Here is an 18,918-nt window from a genome sequence, read left to right as displayed (position 1 = left end):
TGCCCAAGCCCCCTCCCTGCCTATTCCCTGGGCTGAAGTTGCCTTCCCTGCCTAGTCACCACCTCCAAGCCCCCTCCCTGACCACTTCTCATGCCCAAGCCCCGACTGTGCCCACTTTGCATACGTAAGCCCCCTGCCTTCCTCCTCCCCATGCTGAAGCTCCCCACATCCAAGCCCTCTTCCTGCCCCATGTGTACATTTTAGCCCCTTCCCCTCCGCGCACTCCCCCCCCCTTTCCTCACGTGCCCCTTGGCATTTAGCACATCCTGGTAATTCAGGGAAACCCATTATCTATTGAGTGATGCTCTTAAACAGTGGAAAGTAAAATTCCTTTTTGCCTGTTTGCCTGCCTTCACTTCTTCAGTGTTCAACCCAATGATATCAGTGTGATGCTCCAGTATTAGAAGGACTTCCCTCCCTCCTTCTTTCCCTCCATCATTCATTCTTTTGTTCTTCCCTCTTTCTTTTCTTTTTTTTCTTTCTGAATTCATTCCTTTCTTTTTAAGAATCTGTGTGTGCGCTTGAAACCCTGATGTCTGCATTTTTTGGTATTCTCACCTTACCCATCGGGGAAAGGGGGACAGCTTGTAGGTAAAGAAGATTTCTGACTTGCATCCTTGATCTTTTCTTTCTTTTTTCACCAGGGAAATGAGGAGTCTATAGAGTCACCTATTGGGTGCAGTAAGGACTCCAATAATATAGGAAGAAGAAGAAACCCTCTCAAGGTGATGGCCCTGCTGAATTCTTGACCTCACTTACAAATAAGAAAGGAAAAAGGAAGAACTAAGTATCTGTATTGCAATTCAACACCCATATTATTATCAAAATGGAGAAAGCTTCTAAAGGACTGGAGTGTGAAAAGTATTTCACACAGAGGGATCATCTACAGCAACATGAAAGGATTCCTACTGGAGAGGAGCACTATGAATGCACGGAGTGCGGAAAGAACTTCACTCAAAAATCAAATCTACATATACATCAAAGGACTCACACTGGGGAGAAACCGTATAAATGCCTGGAGTGTGGACACAGCTTCATTCAGAGTTCAGATCTACGTTCACATCAAAGGACTCACACTGGGGAGAAACCCTATATATGCCTGGAATGTGGACAGAACTTCACTCAGAATGCACACCTACGTTCTCATCAAAGGATTCACACTGGGGAGAAACCCTATAAATGCTTGGAGTGTGAACAGAGCTTTAGTCATAGTTCAGGTCTGCGTTGGCATCAAAGGGCTCACACTGGGGAGAAACCCTATCAATGCCTGGAGTGTGGAAAGAGCTTCAGTCAGAGTTCAGAGCTACGTGCACATGAAAGGATTCACACTGGGGAGAAACCCTATCTGTGCCTGGAATGTGGACAGAGCTTCACTCAGAATGCACACCTACGTTCACATCAAAGGATTCACACTGGGGAAAAACCCTATAAATGCCTGGAGTGTGGACAGAGCTTCAGTCATAGTTCAGGTCTACGTTTGCATCAAAGGGCTCACACTGGGGAGAAACCCTTTAAATGCCTGGAGTGTGGACAGAGCTTCACTCGGAGTTCAGATCTACTTTCACATGAAAGGACTCATACTGGAGAAAAACCCTATACATGCCTGGAATGTGGGCAGAGCTTTACTCAGAATGCATACCTACGTTCGCATCAAAGGATTCACACTGGGGAGAAACCCTATAAATGCTTGGAGTGTGGACAGAACTTCACTCATAGTTCAGGTCTACGTTCACATCAAAAGACTCACACTGGGGAGAAACCCTATAAATGCCTTGATTGTGGGAAGAGCTTCACTTATAGTTCAGGTCTACGTTTGCATCAAAGGACTCACACTGGGGAAAAACCATATACATGCCTGGAGTGTGGAAAGAGTTTCACTCAGAGTTCAGCTCTACATTTACATCAAAGGACTCATACTGGAGAGAAACCCTATAAATGCTTGGAGTGTGGACAGTGCTTCATTCGGAGTGCAAATCTACATTCACATGAAAGGACTCACACTGGGGAGAAACCTTATACATGCCTGGAATGTGGACAGAGCTTCACTCAGAATGCACGCCTACGTTCGCATCAAGGGATTCACACTGGGGAGAAGCCCTATAAATGTTTGGAGTGTGGAAAGAGCTTCTCTTATAGTTCAGGTCTACGTTCACATGAAAGGACTCACACTGTGGAGAAAACCTATACATGAGTGGAATGTGGACAGAGCTTCTCTCAGAATTCACACCTACGTTCACATCAAAGGACTCACACTAGGGAGAAACCCTATAAGTGCTTGGAGTACTTCACTTGTAGTGCAAGTCTACATTTGCATCAAAGTACTCACACAGGGGAGAAACTCTAAATAATTGGAGTGGACAGAGCTTCAATCTTAATTCAGATCTACATTCACATTTCATCATTAAAATAGTTTATTGCATATTCACATCAAAGGACTCTGTGGAGAAACTATGCATATGCATGGCTGCGCTCATCGGAACTATCAACAGCCTCCAGACAGGTCATTGAGGAGCTTCCCTCCAATGCCCTTGACCTGTTCAACTCAGGTATGGATGACAAGCCAAAGTCCAACCACAAGTTCAAGATCCTGGCAGCGAAATACAACGCCCAACCCTGACAGTTGTCCCAGAGGACCAAGTGATACGAACTCCGGTACAGGAACCAAACCAGTCTTAGTATTGCCAGCAACAAAGGCCGTTTCCAGCCCCATCAACACAACATCAACCTTCCTCTGTTTAAGAGCCTCCAAAGAAGGCGACTCCACTACACTCTGGGGCAAAGAGTTCCATTGCTGAACAGCTCTCACAGGAAGTTCTTCTTAATATTCAGATGGAACAAAGATACATGAAGATCTCAAAATGATAAAGATGTACTTATTACTCTAATTGTCACCAATCTTACGGCAGAATAAACATGATTTGGGCCTCCAGTCAAATTTATAATTGGATAAAAAACTATGATCCATCCGACACATATCTGAGACCCCAACCCAATATTTGTGGAAATAAAATTAACACCAAGAAAATTTATATGGAGACTCAATGGTAATCTATTAAGAGAAGAAAACATTGTTAAAACAATGCAACGATATGATTAGGGAATTTTAAAACACAATTTGACCCCAAGAATGTCATTAAGATCTATTTGAGACACACTGAAGGCCTATATGAGGGACATTTTGATTCCCAAAAAAATTGAACAGAAAAAGAAGAAGCAACATCAAATAAACAAAATCCAAGATAAAAGTAAAGACAAAGAAATCCAAATTGGATCTCTCCCAGTGAATACTAAATTAAAAGAACTAAAACAACTAAAAATACAAATATCCATTCTCCTTATGGATAAAATGGAAAAAATTATAATTTGAAAAACAAAATAGTTTTGAGTATGCAAATACACTAGGAAGATGGCTGCCCAACAAACTTAAAAGAGAAAAAGAGAATTACAACAATTGAAGAAAATGGTCAGGACATCACAGGAGATACAAAAAAAATCTTTATAAATAATTATCAAAACTTATATAAACTACTTTCTGTTCATCAAGATGAATTATGTAACTATCTTAAGAAGTCCAACTTAACTACCATTACAAAAGAATATCAAGAGGTGTTAAATAGCTCTAAAACTACTTCAGTAATATTACTTCAGTCTTCTACCAAAAAATGGAAGATGTTTTAACTCCTCAACAATATGAAATAATGAATGGGGTTTTACAAAAATAGATTGATCCGCGAGTAATGGAAATAAGCTAATATTACTTTAATCCCAAAGGAAGGCCATAATACGAAAAAGACTCAAAACTATAGACCCATCTCTTTGTTAAACACGGATTACATATTATTTACAGCCATTTACAGCTAACAGGTTAAAAAAGTGCTAAGAACTTGGACAAATAGGGACCAGGCAGGTGTTTTGCCTTGTAGACAAATTAAAGACAATATGAGAAGAATAATTAATCTAATTGAATTTTTACATTCCAATAGAAACAGGCAGGCAGCCTTTATATGTTTGGATGCAGAAAGAAGCATTCAATAAGACTTATTGGCTTTAAAAATGATAAATAGCGATAACAAATTTCTTTATGCATTAAAGAGCATTTATTCCAATCAAAGGGCTACAGAAAAAGTCAGTGATGAGTATTCGAACTCCTTTCCCATCCAGAGGGGAGTTAGGCAAGGCTACCTGCTCGCCCACCCCCTTGGTGTTTTTTATTCTAGCAATAGAAATCTTGGCTAATAAAATAAGAGATTCTGAAGAAATTCTGAAGGCATGGTTGTCAAACAAGAAACATTCAAAATAAGCAGAATAAACCACAATCAAGGAATTGACAATTGATAACTATGAGCTGGCAAAAATAACTATGAAAAAATTTGGGCCATTATAAGATTAATTTGACCAGATGGTCAAAACAAGAACTATCATTAATGGGCCGCATAGCGACAATAAAAATGAATGTTCTCCCAAAAATGATATACTTTGTCCAAAATATGCCAATTCCACTAAAGGATAACTTTTTAAAAAATTTGGAATTGAGACATTTAAAAGTTTATCTGGAATGGGAGAAAACCACGAATAAAATTAAAATATCTACAGTATGCTAAAGAAGGTGGGGGTTTGGCACTTCCCAATTTGAAACTTTATTACGAAGCTGCAACATTATCCTAGATGAAAGAGTGGATCAAACTAGAAAACAAAAAACTACTAAAACTAGAAAGATATGACCTGAAATTTGGATGGCCACCTATTAGTATACAGAAAATTTAAAAATGGACACGAACTTTTAAAAAAATCATAAGAAACAATCTCATCAGAATATGGATTAAACCTTTAAATACATCTCAAAAATTCCAAATTGGACATCACCACAGTAAGCATTTCACAAACAACAATATAAATACACAACTTGGCCAACATACAAAAACTTATTGAAAATAGACAATACAGTAGAGTCTCACTTATCCAACATAAACGGGCCAGCAGAATGTTGGACAAGTGAATATGTTGGATAATAAGGAGGCATTAAGGAAAAGCCTATTAAACATCAAATTAGGTTATGGTTTTACAAATGAAGCACCAAAACATCATGTTAGACAACAAATTTGGCAGAAAAAGTAGTTCAATACGCAGTAATGCTATGTAGTAATTACTGTATTTATGAATTTAGCACCAAAATATCACGATATATTGAAAACATTGACTACAAAAATGCGTTGGATAATCCAGAACGTTGGATAAGCGAGTGTTGGATAAGTGAGACTCTACTGTAATAAGAAACAATTAAAATCCCTATTGGAACTCCTATTTTAATAATTTTTAATTACATTTCTATTCATTTCGTTACAAAAAAAATCTCTACAATTCATATAGTTATTTCATCTCCTTTTCCCCATTGTGCTCCCCATCTCCAGAGTCCTCCTTTTCCTTATGATCCCACCAGAACTTCATTTCTTCTGGTGGAGGTTGATTCCCATCTTTTTTCCTTAATGTTTCTTCAATAAATTTTTCCATATACTTTCAAAATCATTGTTTTTTCTTAGGCCTTTTAAAAAATTCAGATTGCATGTTAATTTATTATTTATTGCTAATTTCCAGATTTCCTTATACCATTCTTAATTTTCACCTCTCCTTTCCAATTTTTTTTTGCTATTAATAGCCTTGCAGCTGTCATTATCAAATTCTTTTCTTTTTCTTTCCATTCATCCATATTATAAATAGATAACAGTACAGTTGCCGGGTTTATGTTAATTTTTTTCTTCATAATACTTTCTATCTCTACCATAACTTTTCCCCAAAACCTCTATATGTATTTACATTGTCACCACATGTGAATATACACTCCCCTTTCTTGGCAGTCCCTCCAACAGCTCTTGTCATGTTTTGTATCTTTCTCGGGATCAAGTTGTAGTAGTTTTCTTTTATTCTAATTGATCAATTTTTGAGATGTCTAGCTCTCCATAGTTTTTCTGAATTTCTTTCTCCTATTTCTATTCTTGATTCTTCCTCCCATAGTTCCCTTATTTGTATCCCTTTTCTCCCCCCCTTTAATCATTGTTGACAAAGTTTTTGCAGTTCAATAATCCTTCCCCAGTTTTTTATGATAGAAACCATTCAGAAATGACATTTATAACCCAGGAACTCTTCCAGGGCAGAAATACACAATCAAAGCACTCTTGACAGATGGGCATCCAGCCTCTGGATAATATAATAATCCTAGTTTGAAAGTTATTTCCTGTTTAATGATGTAGTTCTTACTTTGAAAGTAGTTTGCCTCTGAAGCAGCGCCCTGAAAGACATCAGTGGCTCCGTGGCCCAGAAAAGCAAAGACGGGATCAAAAGGGAGGGGGCTAGAAAGAATGTATGAAGGAAGGAAGGAAGGAAGGAAGGAAGGAAGGAAGGAAGGAAGGAAGGAAGGAAGGAAATCTGAAAGGAGAATAGTCAAGATTGAAAGGAAAAGATGGGAAGGAAAAGAAAAGCGAGAGGTGCAGATGTGGGAACAAGGAAAGAAGAAAGAAAAAGGGAGGACCAAAGGAAGGAAAAGACAGATCCAAGGTGGATGGAAGGAAGCAAAAGACAGGTAAAGGAAGGAAGGAGAAAAAAGGACGAAAAGGAAGATGTAGATGGAAGGGAATAAAAAACAAGGAAGGATGGAGACAGAAAAGGACTAAAAGGGAAATAATAGTTATGAGAGCAAGCCAGAGATTCCACCTAAACAGTTTTTTCAACCATGGAATTCACTGTTGCCTGTGAATCCAGTAATTCTCTGGATTTCTCTGGAGGTTTAAAGAAGAGGCTAAAGGCCATCTGTCGGGAGGGCTTTAATTGTGTATTCCTGTATGACAGGAACATCTGGTAAGTGCTGATTGAGAAATGATGTTGGATGTTGAGTTGAAGAATGTGAGAGGGACAGACAGTTTACTGCCACTGCTGAACTGTGGGTGTACACAATGTCCCATCGCTCCTGCGGTGGCCGAACAGTTTGCTATGGTTGGAACTCTTAGACCCATCACATTTACATAACTGGATGTGACTCCAGCAAGAGCCGCTGTAAAATACAAAACTGAGTTTGTAAATATGGGTGTGGGGTCTCACCAAGAGTTACTACAATTTGTATTGACCCCTGTAAATCAATATCCAGTGATTTTGTGGATGGCCTGGTTGAGGAGCAGGAATCCCCAGGTTGACTGGACTTGGGGGTGCTACAATTTTCCAGTGGAATTTACTTTCCCCCACCCGGGTTCCAGGGAAGCACAAAGGAAGAAATTGTGGGAGCGGTAGGAAGGGCCAGCCCTAGGTAAATTTCAAGTGCAAGCAAGCAGTATTTTTGCCACCCCCCCAAAAAAACCAATCACTGAAAAATAAAAGGTAAAGGTGAATAGAATATATATGTGTGTGTGTAACACTCTCTCTCTCTCTATCTATCTATCTATCTATATATATATGGTCCCTGCATATGTTTGTGTGTGTGTGTGTGTGTATATCTATCTAATATATACATAAACATACAATGTGGAGAATATGTGGCAAGGTAGATAGATAGGTTGGGAGCCACGGCGGAGGAACCTTCCCGGGAGCAACAAACGATTCCCCCTGGCAGGAAGCAGCCAAGTTTTGAAGCTGCAAAGCTATTCAGTGCTAATCAAGGTGGGCAATTGAAACATTCACACCTGCCTCCAACAGACAAGAGTTCATTCTTTCTCTCACCCTGGACCTTCCACAGATATATAAACTTTGTTTGTTTGTTTGCAGTATTTATTTTCCACCCTTCTCACTCCGAAGAGGACTCGGGACGGATCACAATGTACATACAGTAGAGTCTCACTTATCCAACATAAACGGGCCAGCAGAATGTTGGATAAGCGAATGTGTTGGATAATAAGGAGGCATTAAGGAAAAGCCTATTAAACCTCAAATTAGGTTATGATTTTACAAAAACATCATGTTAGACAACAAATTTGGCTGAAAAAGTAGTTCAATACGCAGTAATGCTATGTAGTAATTACTGTATTTATGAATATAGCACCAAAATATCACGATATATTGAAAACATTGACTACAAAAATGCATTGGATAATCCAGAACGTTGGATAAGCGAGTGTTGGATAAGTGAGACTCTACTGTATTTGCAGTATTTATTTTCCACCCTTCTCACCCCAAAGGGGACTCAGGGCAGATCACAATGTACACATATATGGCAAACATTCAATGCCATTAAACAAACAACACACAGACAGACACAGAGGGTATTTAACTTGACTAGTTTCCAACCTCTGAGGATGCCTGCCATAGATGCGGGCGAAACGTCAGGGGAGAATACTTTTGGAACATGGCCATACAGCCCAGAAAATTCATAGCAACCCATTCCCCTGTGTTTTGAGCGTTGCTCTTTATTTACTATCCTGGTGTTATGGTTTTTTTTAATACTCAGTCTGTTTAGGGCTGTAAATTGAAGCTTGAGCTGCCCCTGAAGACCTCCTTTCCTCAGATGGGGCGAAAGGAGGTCACGGGGTCCCTCTTTGCAGAGCAGAAGGGCGATGCAGGGCTCTTCTGAGGATGCCATTAATCCCAAGGGGGGAATGAAGATGCAGAGAGGCAGGGAAAAGGTTTGGAGGGTGCAGAGACCCTGAGTGAGGATCTTTGCAGGGAGATCTCCAGGCTCTGGGTTGCTGTGAGTTTTCTGGGCTGTATGGCCATGTTCCAGAAGCATTATCTCCTGACGGTATGGTAGGCATCCTCAGAGGTGTGAGGTGTTGAGAACTAGGCAAATGGGGTTTATACATCATTCTATATAATGTCCAGGGTGGAAGAAAGAACTCTTATCTGTTGAAGGTAAGTGTGAATGTTGCCATTGGCCAGCTTGACTTGTCTTGTACCTTCAAAGCTTGGCTGCTTCCTGCCTGGGGGAATCTGTTGTTGGGAGGTGTTACCTGGCCCTGATTGTTTCCTGTCTGGAACTCCCCTGGTTTTTTTTAGTGTTGTTCTTTATTTGCTGTCCTGATTCTAGAGTTTTTAAATACTGGTGGCCAGATTTTGTTCATTCTTACGATTTCCACATTTCTGTTGAAATTGTCCACATGCTTGTGGATTTCAATGGCTTCTCTGTGTCGTCTGACATGGCGGTTACTAGAGTGGTCCAGCATTTTTATGTTCTCAAATAATATTCTGTATACAGGTTGGTTCATCAAATGCTCTGCTATGGCTGGCTTCTCTGGTGGAATTAGTCTGCAGTGCCTTTCATGTGCCTTTGTTTGTGTCAGACTACACAGAGAAGGCACTGAAATCCACAAGGATGTGGACAATTTCAACAGAAAGGAGGAAACAATAAAAATGAACAAAATCTGGTTCCCATTATTAAAAATCTCTAACAATCAGGACAGTAAATAAAGAACAACACTAAAAAACGGGAATTCCAGACATGAATCATCCAGGGCCAGGTAACACCTCTAAACAAAGGATTCCCCAGGCAGCAAGCAGGCAGGGCTTGAAGCTGCAAGGTTTTGCAATAGCAGCATCCACACTTGCATCAAACAGATAGGAGTTCTTTTTTCCCACCCTGGACATCATTCCACGGATACCTAAACCCCACTTGCCTTGTTTCCAACAGACTTCACAACCTCTAAGGATGCCTGCCATAGATGTGGATGAAACGTCAGGAGAGAATGCTTCAGGAACATGACCAGACAGCCCGGGAAAACTCCCAGCAACCCTGTGATTCCGGCCATGAAAGCCTTCGACAACACATTTTTCAAACCAATTTATTTTGCCTCTGCCTAACAGCCCAAGGTCTTTTCCATTTCAAGGTAAACATCCAATAAGGACTCCTTGGAGGGGGACTCTAGAGGCCATCCAGTCCCACCTGGCAGGGTGCGGCCTGCTCGGATCCCTTTCCACCACAGGCCCCGGACCTTCCCTCCCTCCCGCCCGCCCTTCCGTCGGACTGACAGACCTGAGCACCAGGGGTTGAAGAGCAGGACGAACTGGCTGAGGAGGTGGGCGTTGCCCTGCTGGACCTGGAGGCTGAGCTTCCACCGCTTGACGGGGCCGAGGACGGGCTGGTCAGCGTGAATGTGAGCTGGTTGCCATCCCGGCCCTCCAGCGACGCATCCCACTATCTGCTGCCCAGCAGCCCGCCTGAGACCGCCAATGAGGCCTGCGTCCTGTGGGACTCTGACAGGGACGAACCTAGGGGGAGAGGGGTAAGCAAGCAGGGGGCTTCTCCAATGGCAGGCAAGGGGAGATAGATAGATAGATAGATGGCTTTGCTGCTATATCGCATGCACACACACACACATATTTATGACATGAATTTATGGTATGAACCGGACATGCCTCAACTGCGCCCCCTAGAGGATTGCGCCCTCAGAAAATGTGTAGTTTGCCTAATGCTTGAGTCGCCCCTGGCGGTAGACCAAGCGTCATTGCCAGAGATGGCAGAGCCACCATGTAGTGGGGTATCAGAAGTTTACCATGAGTATTTGGATGTTTTTGAAGGAAAAGACTTAGACCAGTGATTCCCAAAGTGGGCACTACCGCCCCCTGGTGCGATCCAGGGGGGTGGTGATGGCACCTATTAGGAGACGGGGCGGAGCTAGAGGAGTGGGCATGGCTTCTTCCCAAGAGCCCAAGACAGAGCTGAGAATCTATACCTCTCCTGAGGCTCTTGTTGGGACACAGAGGACGGAGCTAGGGAAGGGGGCGGGGCCTCCTTCCAAGAGCCTGAGACAGGGCTGAGCCTCTATACCTCTCCTGAGAGACCTTTTAGGACTTAGGGGTGGGGCCTCTTCCCAAGAGCCTGAGACAGGGCTGAGCCTCTGTATACCCTGAGGCGCTTGTTAGAACGTGGGGCGAGGTATAGAGGTTCAGCCCCGTCGGGCATTTGGGAAGAGGCTCCGCCCCCTCCTCTAGCCCCTCCCCCTCTGTCCTGGCAGGCGCCGCAGGACAGGGGTAGAAGCTCAGCCCTGCCTCAGAGCTCGTAACTGCGCATCCCAGTCCTGGCCGCCCATTTGTCCCACCCCCCCCCCCCCAGCCCAGCATCTTGGATTAGGGGAGAAGCTCAGCCCTGCCCCCTTGAGCAGGAGCCACGCCCACCCCTCTAAGCCATGCCCCCCTTTCCAGGAGGGGCTGAGTAATATTTTTTCTGGGAAGGGGGCGGCAGGCCAAATAAGTTTGGGAACCACTGAATTAGACCACCTGCCCCCTTATAAAAAGACTGACTGTGCTATAAATGTAGACCTGCAAGCCAAATTGCCAAAGCCTAAAATGAATGCTTGTAGAAAAACTACTTATAGGGAGTTCATTGATACACATCTAGTAAGAGGTTTTCTAGACCCAGCCAATTCCCCTCTGACTGCTCTTGTACTGTTCAGGTCAAAAAAGGATGACACTGTAAGACTTTGTACTGATTATGGGGGCCTGAATGCCATATACGCCACCCTGAGTCCCTTCGGGTGAGAAGGGCGGGATATAAGTGTTGGAAATAAATTAATATGCACCTCCAATCAATATCCTGTGCGTCTAGTAAAAGATATGCTGGGCCACTATTGAAGGGAAAAATCTTTACAAAGTTGGACTTGTGAGTAGCATATTTTTAAATCGGGACTAAAGAGTGGAAGACAGTATTCAACTGCAATGGGATCTTCCCATATAGGGTGTTACCATTTGGAATTACCAGGGCTTTCCAGTGTTCATGCAAAGGATAAATAAATTAGTATGTCCTTTGCTTTATAAGGGAGTTCTAGTTTTCCTGAACAACATATTAATTTATTCAAAAATGCTGGAGGAACATATAGCAGTGGTAAAGCAAGTGCTACAAAGACTTAAGAGAGAGAGACAGCTATACGCTAAATTCTCAAAGTGGAAGTTTCACAAAAAGAGATTGGATTACCTGGGGTAATTTGAATTGGAGGCACCACATATCAGAAGACACCTACAAAGTTGCTTATATTTGCCAATTTCTACAGGCAATTTATGAAAGACTTTGCTAAAATAACCCCACTGATAGATTTATTGAGAACCAGGTGGAAAGGAGAGTCAGTTAAAGTGAAATCTCGGGGAGCAAAAGTGCAGTGGAGTAGGGAGTGCCAATTAGCTTTCGATAAATTGAAAACCTTGCTCACCCAACAACTTATCTTGAAACGTCCAGACCCCAAACTGCCTTTTGCTGTCCATTGCGACGCCTCGGACACTGCCTACGGGGCAGTATTGTTTCAGAAACCCCTAGGGAAGGGACTGATACTGTAAATAAATGGATAATAAATAACTTTATTTATATTCTGCCCTATTTCCCTGAGGGGACTCAGAGCGGATTCCAACAACAGAAGGCAAACATTCAAAGCCTATACAACAAAAAGTACAAATACATTGACAGATCACCCAAAATAAACTGACATACCACATTAGGCTCACATATATCAAATTAATCCGACATGTAAAATCAAATTAAACAAAACAAACATCCTGGAATTAAATTATATGTGATATAAAAGCATGGGACTGAGAGTAGGGCCTCCTCCTACTGACTGCAATGGAGACTCCATCAGACTCCCAGGCACTATATATTAGATTTGGAGAGGATTCCAAGGCCATCTAGTCTGATCCCTACTTCTTGCCTTGCTGTAATATACGTTCTTCTACGTGGTCCCTGTGAAATGCACACATATGGAAGTGTGGATTTCACAGGTGACTACTCAAAGAAACATGGTTACAGGTAAGTAACCCATCCATTTAAGCTTTCCAAAGTACTGGAAAGCGTTCCTACACATGGTAGGAACAGAGTAACAACAATTTGCAGGCAGGCTATATGAGATCTGGAAGGGACTTGAAAGGTCATCTAGTCTGACCCTCCTTCCTGCCATTCAGAATATAGAATTTGAGCCTTCCCCCCAAGATTGGCCACCCAGCCTCTGTTTCACAGAACTCTAGAGGTAGAGATTTCACCACTCTCCCAAGCAATCTATATTAGATTTGAAGGTCATCCAGTCTGACCCCCCTTCCTGCAATGCTGGAATATATAATTTAAGCCTTCCCAACAAATGGCCACTCCAAGGTACTGAGTCTTATTCTTTTGCAAAGGTCGAATACATTGGAAAACTCCCTTGAAAAGATATCTATATGAATAAAACTCAAAATATCAGTTCATGAAACCCAAACTCAAACAATGAATACTTCCAATGCTTATCCTCCAAAGATATTTAACTTGGGCATTGCAGGGGAGCTAAGCTAGTTCACAATCATACCAAAACGCCACTGTTTGCTCGTATCCATTTTGAAGTACAAAAAAATCACGGCCTAATAAATTACAAAAATATAGACTTTGTGAAATTTCCTCCTGGAGGAATACCTCAAATGTGGTGCCATATCCCAATCTGTGGTGAATAATTTCCTGTGATTGTGAAACTACAACTTCCATGATTTCGTAGCACCGTGAGCCATGGCAATTAAAGCAGCATGGAAGTGTATTAATTCTACAGTTCAGATGCACCCTGGGAGGCCAGGTTCTGCAAACACTGTGTCTCTAGAGTAGTGGTTCTCATCCTGTGGGTCCCCAGGTGTTTTGGCATACTACTCCCAGAAATCCCAGGCAATTTACCAGCTGATAGGTTGTCAGGGAGTTGAGGGCCAAAACATCTGGGGACCCACAGGTGGAGAACCACTGCTCTAGAGACTTTGGAGCAGAGGCTGGATGGTCATCTGTTGAGAGAGCTTTGATTGTATGTTCCTGCATAGCAAGAATAGGGTCGAACTGGATGGCCTCTTCAATGTTTAACTAGGGGTTTTAAACTCATGCCCTTCTGTGTTTCCTGCATTTTGATTTGTTTTGTGTATTTCAATATATGTTCTATGTAATGTAATATAGTTTATAGAAATACATTTCAATATATCTGCAATGAGAAGATGGGGTGATAGGACAGAGAAAAGGCAGGACTACTTAATGCCTTTGCCTCAGTCTTCTCACAAAAAGAAGGCCATCTTCAACCTCAGCAAAATGGAGTGGACATGAACATTAGGAAAAATGTCCAAACTGAGCTGTTCAGCAGTGGAACTCTTTTCTTCGGACTGTGGTGGAGGCTCCTTTGGAGGCTTTTTAGCAGAGGCTGGATGGCCATCTGTCAAGGGTGCTTTGAATGCAATTTCCTGCTTATTGGCAGAATGGCGTTGGACTGGATGGCCCACCAGATCTCTTCCAACTCTAGGATTCTATATGTATTTTATAAAATGTTTTATGAAGTGTTTTAACTCTGTTGTGTTTTGTGTCGAGCCAAGGAGAGGTGGGGAAGAAATACAATAAAATAATAATACAATTGCTATCGAATCTAGACTGCAATAATTTGAGGATTCTGCCCCGCAAGGAATGCTAGCAATTAATTCAGTTCCCAGATTAGATTAGATAGCTAACCACATACGGTATTATCCAGTATGTATTAGGTCCGTATTTTATTATCTATGCATTTTATCTCATCATTGTATTTTTGCATAGATGTTTCAGTTCCTCCACCTATGTAGACGAGAGAATTGTATTTGGTGGTTGACTGATATTTATTAGGTCCCTATTTTATTATCTACATTTTATCTCATCATTGTATTCTTGCATAGATGTTTCAGTTCCTCCACCTATGTAGACAACAGAATTGTATTTGATGGTTGACTGATATTATCAACTATACCTTGGTTTTATATTGTATTTTGTTTTTATCTTGTTATATTGTGTATTGTATGTATGTTGGTTTTTATGTGATTATGCTGTCCGGGCTCTGCCCCATGTAAGCTGCTCAAGTCCCCTTGGGGAGATGGTGGTGGGGTATAAATAAAATTATTTTTATCTCACTAATGGTAGTTGAAGACATAAGGCAGAGACAGATTTATTGATCCATGGCCATAGGAAGGAGACCTGTGGGCTCAGGCCCAAGGCACAAGTCTGAGCAACATGTGCTCCTTCCTGCAAGGAGCTAAATAGTCTGTTTCATTGCTACAGTTTGAATCCTCCCTCCCTCGCTTAAGATTGGCTGAGCCTTCGATGATGCATCTACCCTGTTTCCCCTAAAATAAGACATCCCCAGAAAATAAGACCTAGTAGAGGTTTTGCTGAATTGCTAAATATAAGGCCTCCCCTGAAAGTAAGACCTAGACAAGTTTTTGTTTGGAAGCATGACCGCCGAACAGAACACCAGAGCATGCAGGATTGGGAAATGTACGTACCATAGAGTGTTGTACATGGAAATATTGGTAGTAACAAGAAATTCTTGATAGGATTCACAGTTTGTCTGGTTATGCTGGTTTGTGATGACAACTACTGTACAGTATATAATAAATGTTCATTTTTTTTGTTCAACAATAAATTTGAACATAAATTTCCATTTCTTCATGGAAAAATAAGACATCCCCTGAAAATAAGACCTAGCGCATCTTTGGGAGCAAAAATTAATATAAGACACTGTCTTATTTTCAGGGAAACACAATAGAAATCCTCTAGTTTCAGGGGGTGGGGAAAAGTCCAGAGGGGAGGTTGGCATGTACCCAGGAGGAGATGATGGGATTATGAAATCCAGGACCAGGAGAACCTTGGAGATTCTCCTCAGGAGGAAGCTTGACTTGACAAACCAGTTTGGAGAGTATATGAATGCCTCACCCTGGCATTGTAGTTCCTTTGTTTGTGAGTTATTGCCTGGGATTAGTTCACAGTAGCAGGGTCGTTTAACATGGATTACATAGATTTAACATGGGAAGGGGATCCTTGCTGCTGCTACTCCTTTTGCAAGGTGGCCTTAATCCCTTAATCCCTTTTATGCCATTTCAACTTGATGCCCTTTAGCAAACTACAGATCCTTTTTTATTTGGGGGAGGGGGGTTGTGGTGTTTGATAACACTATCTAATATAGGGTTGTATGTTTTCCGGGCTATATGGCCATGTTCTAGAAATATTCTCTCCTGACGTTTCACCCACATCTATGGCAGGCATCCTCAGAGGTTGTGAGGTATGGAGAAACTCGGCAAGGAGGAAACCATGAAAATGAACAAAATCTGGCTACCAGTATTTAAAAACTCAAAAATCAGAACAGTAATTAAGAAGCAACACCCTGAGACATGGAAACTAGGGGCAGCTAACAAAGGATGCCCCCAGGCAGAAAGTAGCCAGTAGATGAAGCCATTCAATGCAAATTAGGGTGATTAACTGCAACATTCACGCTGGCCTCCAACTGACAAGAGTTCTTCCCCCACCCTGGACTTCCCACAGATATATATAAACCTTCCTTGCTGAGTTTCTCCATACCTCACAACCTCTGAGGATGCCTGCCATAGATGTGGAACTCAATCAACAGACCCAGTCTTTTAAAATTGAACACGCCTATCTGTATTTTAGAATGTGTTTTATGAATGTCTGATGCAAGTTGATAATTTTTAACTGTTTTATAGTGCATTGTACAATATGTGTTTTGTTGTAAGCCGCCCTGAGTCCCCTGTTGGGTGAGAAGGGCGGGATATAAATATTGTAATAAATAAATAAATAAACAAACAAACATCAGGAGATAATACTTCTGGAACATGGCCATACAGCCTGGAAAACATACAACAACCCTGTGATCCCGGCCATGAAAGCCTTTGACAACACATTAAGCAAGGAAGGTTTATATATATCTGTGGAAAGTCCAGGGTGAGAGAAGAACTCTTTGTCAATTGGAGGCCAGTGTGAATGTTGTAGTTAATCACCTTGATGATCATTGAAAAGCTTCATCTCCTGCCTTTTTCTGCATCCTTCGTTCAGAGTCATTAGCTGCCACTGGTTCCCATGTCTGGAACTCCTCTGTTTTCAGAGTGTTGCTTCTTATTTACTGTTCTGATTTTTTAGTTTTTTTTAAATACTGGTAGCCAGATTTTGTTCATTTTCGTGGTTTCCTTCTTTATGTTGAAGTTGTCCACATGCTTGTGGATGTCAGTGGCTTCTCTGTGTAGTCTGACATGATAGTTGTTGGAGTGGTCCAGCATTTCTATGTTCTCAAGTAATATACTTGGTTGGTTCATCAGGTGCTCTGCTATGGCTGATTTCTCTGATTTACTTAGTCTGCAGTGCCTTTGATGTTTTTTTGACTCTTGTTTGGACAATGCTGCTGCGTTTGGTGGTCCCTCTGTAGACTTGTCCATAGCTGCATGGGATAAGGTAGACTCCTGCAGAGGAGAGAGGATCCCTCTTGTCCTTCCCTGGCCGTAGCATTGGTTGGATTTCCTTTGTGGTTCTGTAGATAGTTGGGACGAACTTCTCTTCCTGATCTGAAAGGGTTGTTTCCTGTGTCAGGAGCTTCTCTCCCTCCTGGCGCTGCTTGGCAAAGGCTGCGGCCACGCCCCCTTCGCTTCCCATTGGCCGGGAGGGAAGGGGGCGTTACGTCACTCAGACCACACCCCCTTTGCTGTAACCGCCGCCGCCGCCGCCATTTCTGTGAGGAAGAAAGAAAAGGAAGAAGGCGAAGGCGGCGAGGCGGGAGCCATTTCGGTCTCTTCCAACTGGGCAAATACAGGTGAGGATGGGCCGGGAATCCCTCCGCTGCCTCTCGGCCTCCTTAGTGCTTCAGGCAGGCCTGGACCAGGAGGAGGCACCCGGGGAAGATAGGAGTGAGGCCTTTCTTTCTTTCCCTCAGGCGAAGCCTCTTCTTTCCTGAGGAATTTCCCCACAGGAGGCCAGGCCTCGAGGGAGAGAGAGAGAGAGGGGGGGACCCAGGCCCTTCTGGAGTCTTCTTTCAGAGCCTGCCTTCATTTAGCTTCCCACCCAATTTTCAGCATGGATTTCGAACTCTCTCTTTTGTGTTTAATCTCTGTGAACATGAGGGTGGGGGGAGGGGGGGAAATAACGGAAACGGGGGGAAATTGTTCGTTTGTTTATTTCCAATATTTCTAACCCGCCCTTCTCCCCGAGGGCACTCAGGGCGGCTTACACGGCTGGCAGGATCACTACCACTACATCACAATACAATAAATAAGAATTAAAATAGTTAAATAACATATTAATATACAATACAGTAGTCTCACTTATCCAACATAAACGGGCCGGCAGAATGTTGGATAAGTGAATATGTTGGATAATAAGGAGGCATTAAGGAAAATCCTATTAAATATCAAATTAGGTTATGATTTTACAAATGAAGCACCAAAACATCATGTTAGACAACAAATTTGGCAGAAAAAGTAGTTCAATACGCAGTAATGCTATGTAGTAATTACTGTATTTATGAATTTAGCACCAAAATATCACGATATATTGAAAACATTGACTACAAAAATGCGTTGGATAATCCAGAACGTTGGATAAGCGAGTGTTGGATAAGTGAGACTCTACTGTATATAAAAGATTTAACACAGTGCAGCACAAAGTATTTGTGCCAGTTGTTTCCCTCCTTGGAACCCCTCCCCCCTGTAAAATGAACTCCTTCTCTGGCGCCCCCTTTTGGCATCTGCCCACATCATGGAATACAGTAGTCTCACTTATCCAAAATAAATGGATCGGCAGAACGTTGGATAAGCAAATATATTGGATAATAAGTAGAGATTAAGAAAAAGCCTGTTAAACATCAAAATAGGTTATGATTTTACAAATTAAGCACCAAAACATCATGTTATACCACAAATTTGACAGAAAAAGTAGTTCAGTACACATTAATGCTATGTAGTAATTACTGTATTTACGAATTTAGCACCAAAATATCACAATGCATTGAAAACATTGACTACAAAAATGCATTGGATAATCCAGAACGTTGAATAAGCGAGTCTTGGATAAGTGAGACTACTGTATATACAGTAGAGTCTCACTTATCCAACGTGTTCCAGCAGCATTTTCTCCATCTGCGGCTACCATCTTAAGAGGATCTGATGATGGTCAAGCAAGTGGATTTATGGATATATTCTCGTGGAATCTCCCAAGCCCCCTCCCTACCC

The 18,918-nt window shown here is 42.0% G+C and overlaps 2 protein-coding genes across 5 annotated transcripts in view; both read left to right on the top strand.

The window, feature by feature from the left end:
• Positions 1–18,918, top strand: part of LOC134295667 (zinc finger protein 850-like) — a 74,293-nt gene that overhangs the window by 45,247 nt on the left and 10,128 nt on the right. Inside the window, exon 4 of the mRNA XM_062968793.1 lies at positions 9,602–17,504. The gene's annotated coding sequence lies outside the window, so the exon portion shown is untranslated. The remainder of the gene's footprint in view (positions 1–9,601; positions 17,505–18,918) is intronic.
• Positions 1–18,918, top strand: part of LOC103282701 (zinc finger protein 420) — a 55,639-nt gene that overhangs the window by 26,593 nt on the left and 10,128 nt on the right. For 2 of the 4 annotated variants that reach the window (XM_062968789.1, XM_062968788.1), the window contains exon 2: positions 645–17,504. In XM_062968789.1, coding sequence (XP_062824859.1) covers positions 827–2,191 — 1,365 coding nt within the window. In that variant the 5' untranslated portion in view covers positions 645–826 and the 3' untranslated portion in view covers positions 2,192–17,504. The remainder of the gene's footprint in view (positions 1–644; positions 17,505–18,918) is intronic. The other 2 variants (XM_062968790.1, XM_062968791.1) reach the window with 2 other exon arrangements.

Source organism: Anolis carolinensis, chromosome 1 (genome assembly GCF_035594765.1).
Source record: "Anolis carolinensis isolate JA03-04 chromosome 1, rAnoCar3.1.pri, whole genome shotgun sequence".
Classification (NCBI taxonomy): domain Eukaryota; kingdom Metazoa; phylum Chordata; class Lepidosauria; order Squamata; family Dactyloidae; genus Anolis; species Anolis carolinensis.
Note: the sequence above shows the minus strand (reverse complement) of the source record. Positions and strands in the feature narration are given on the sequence as shown.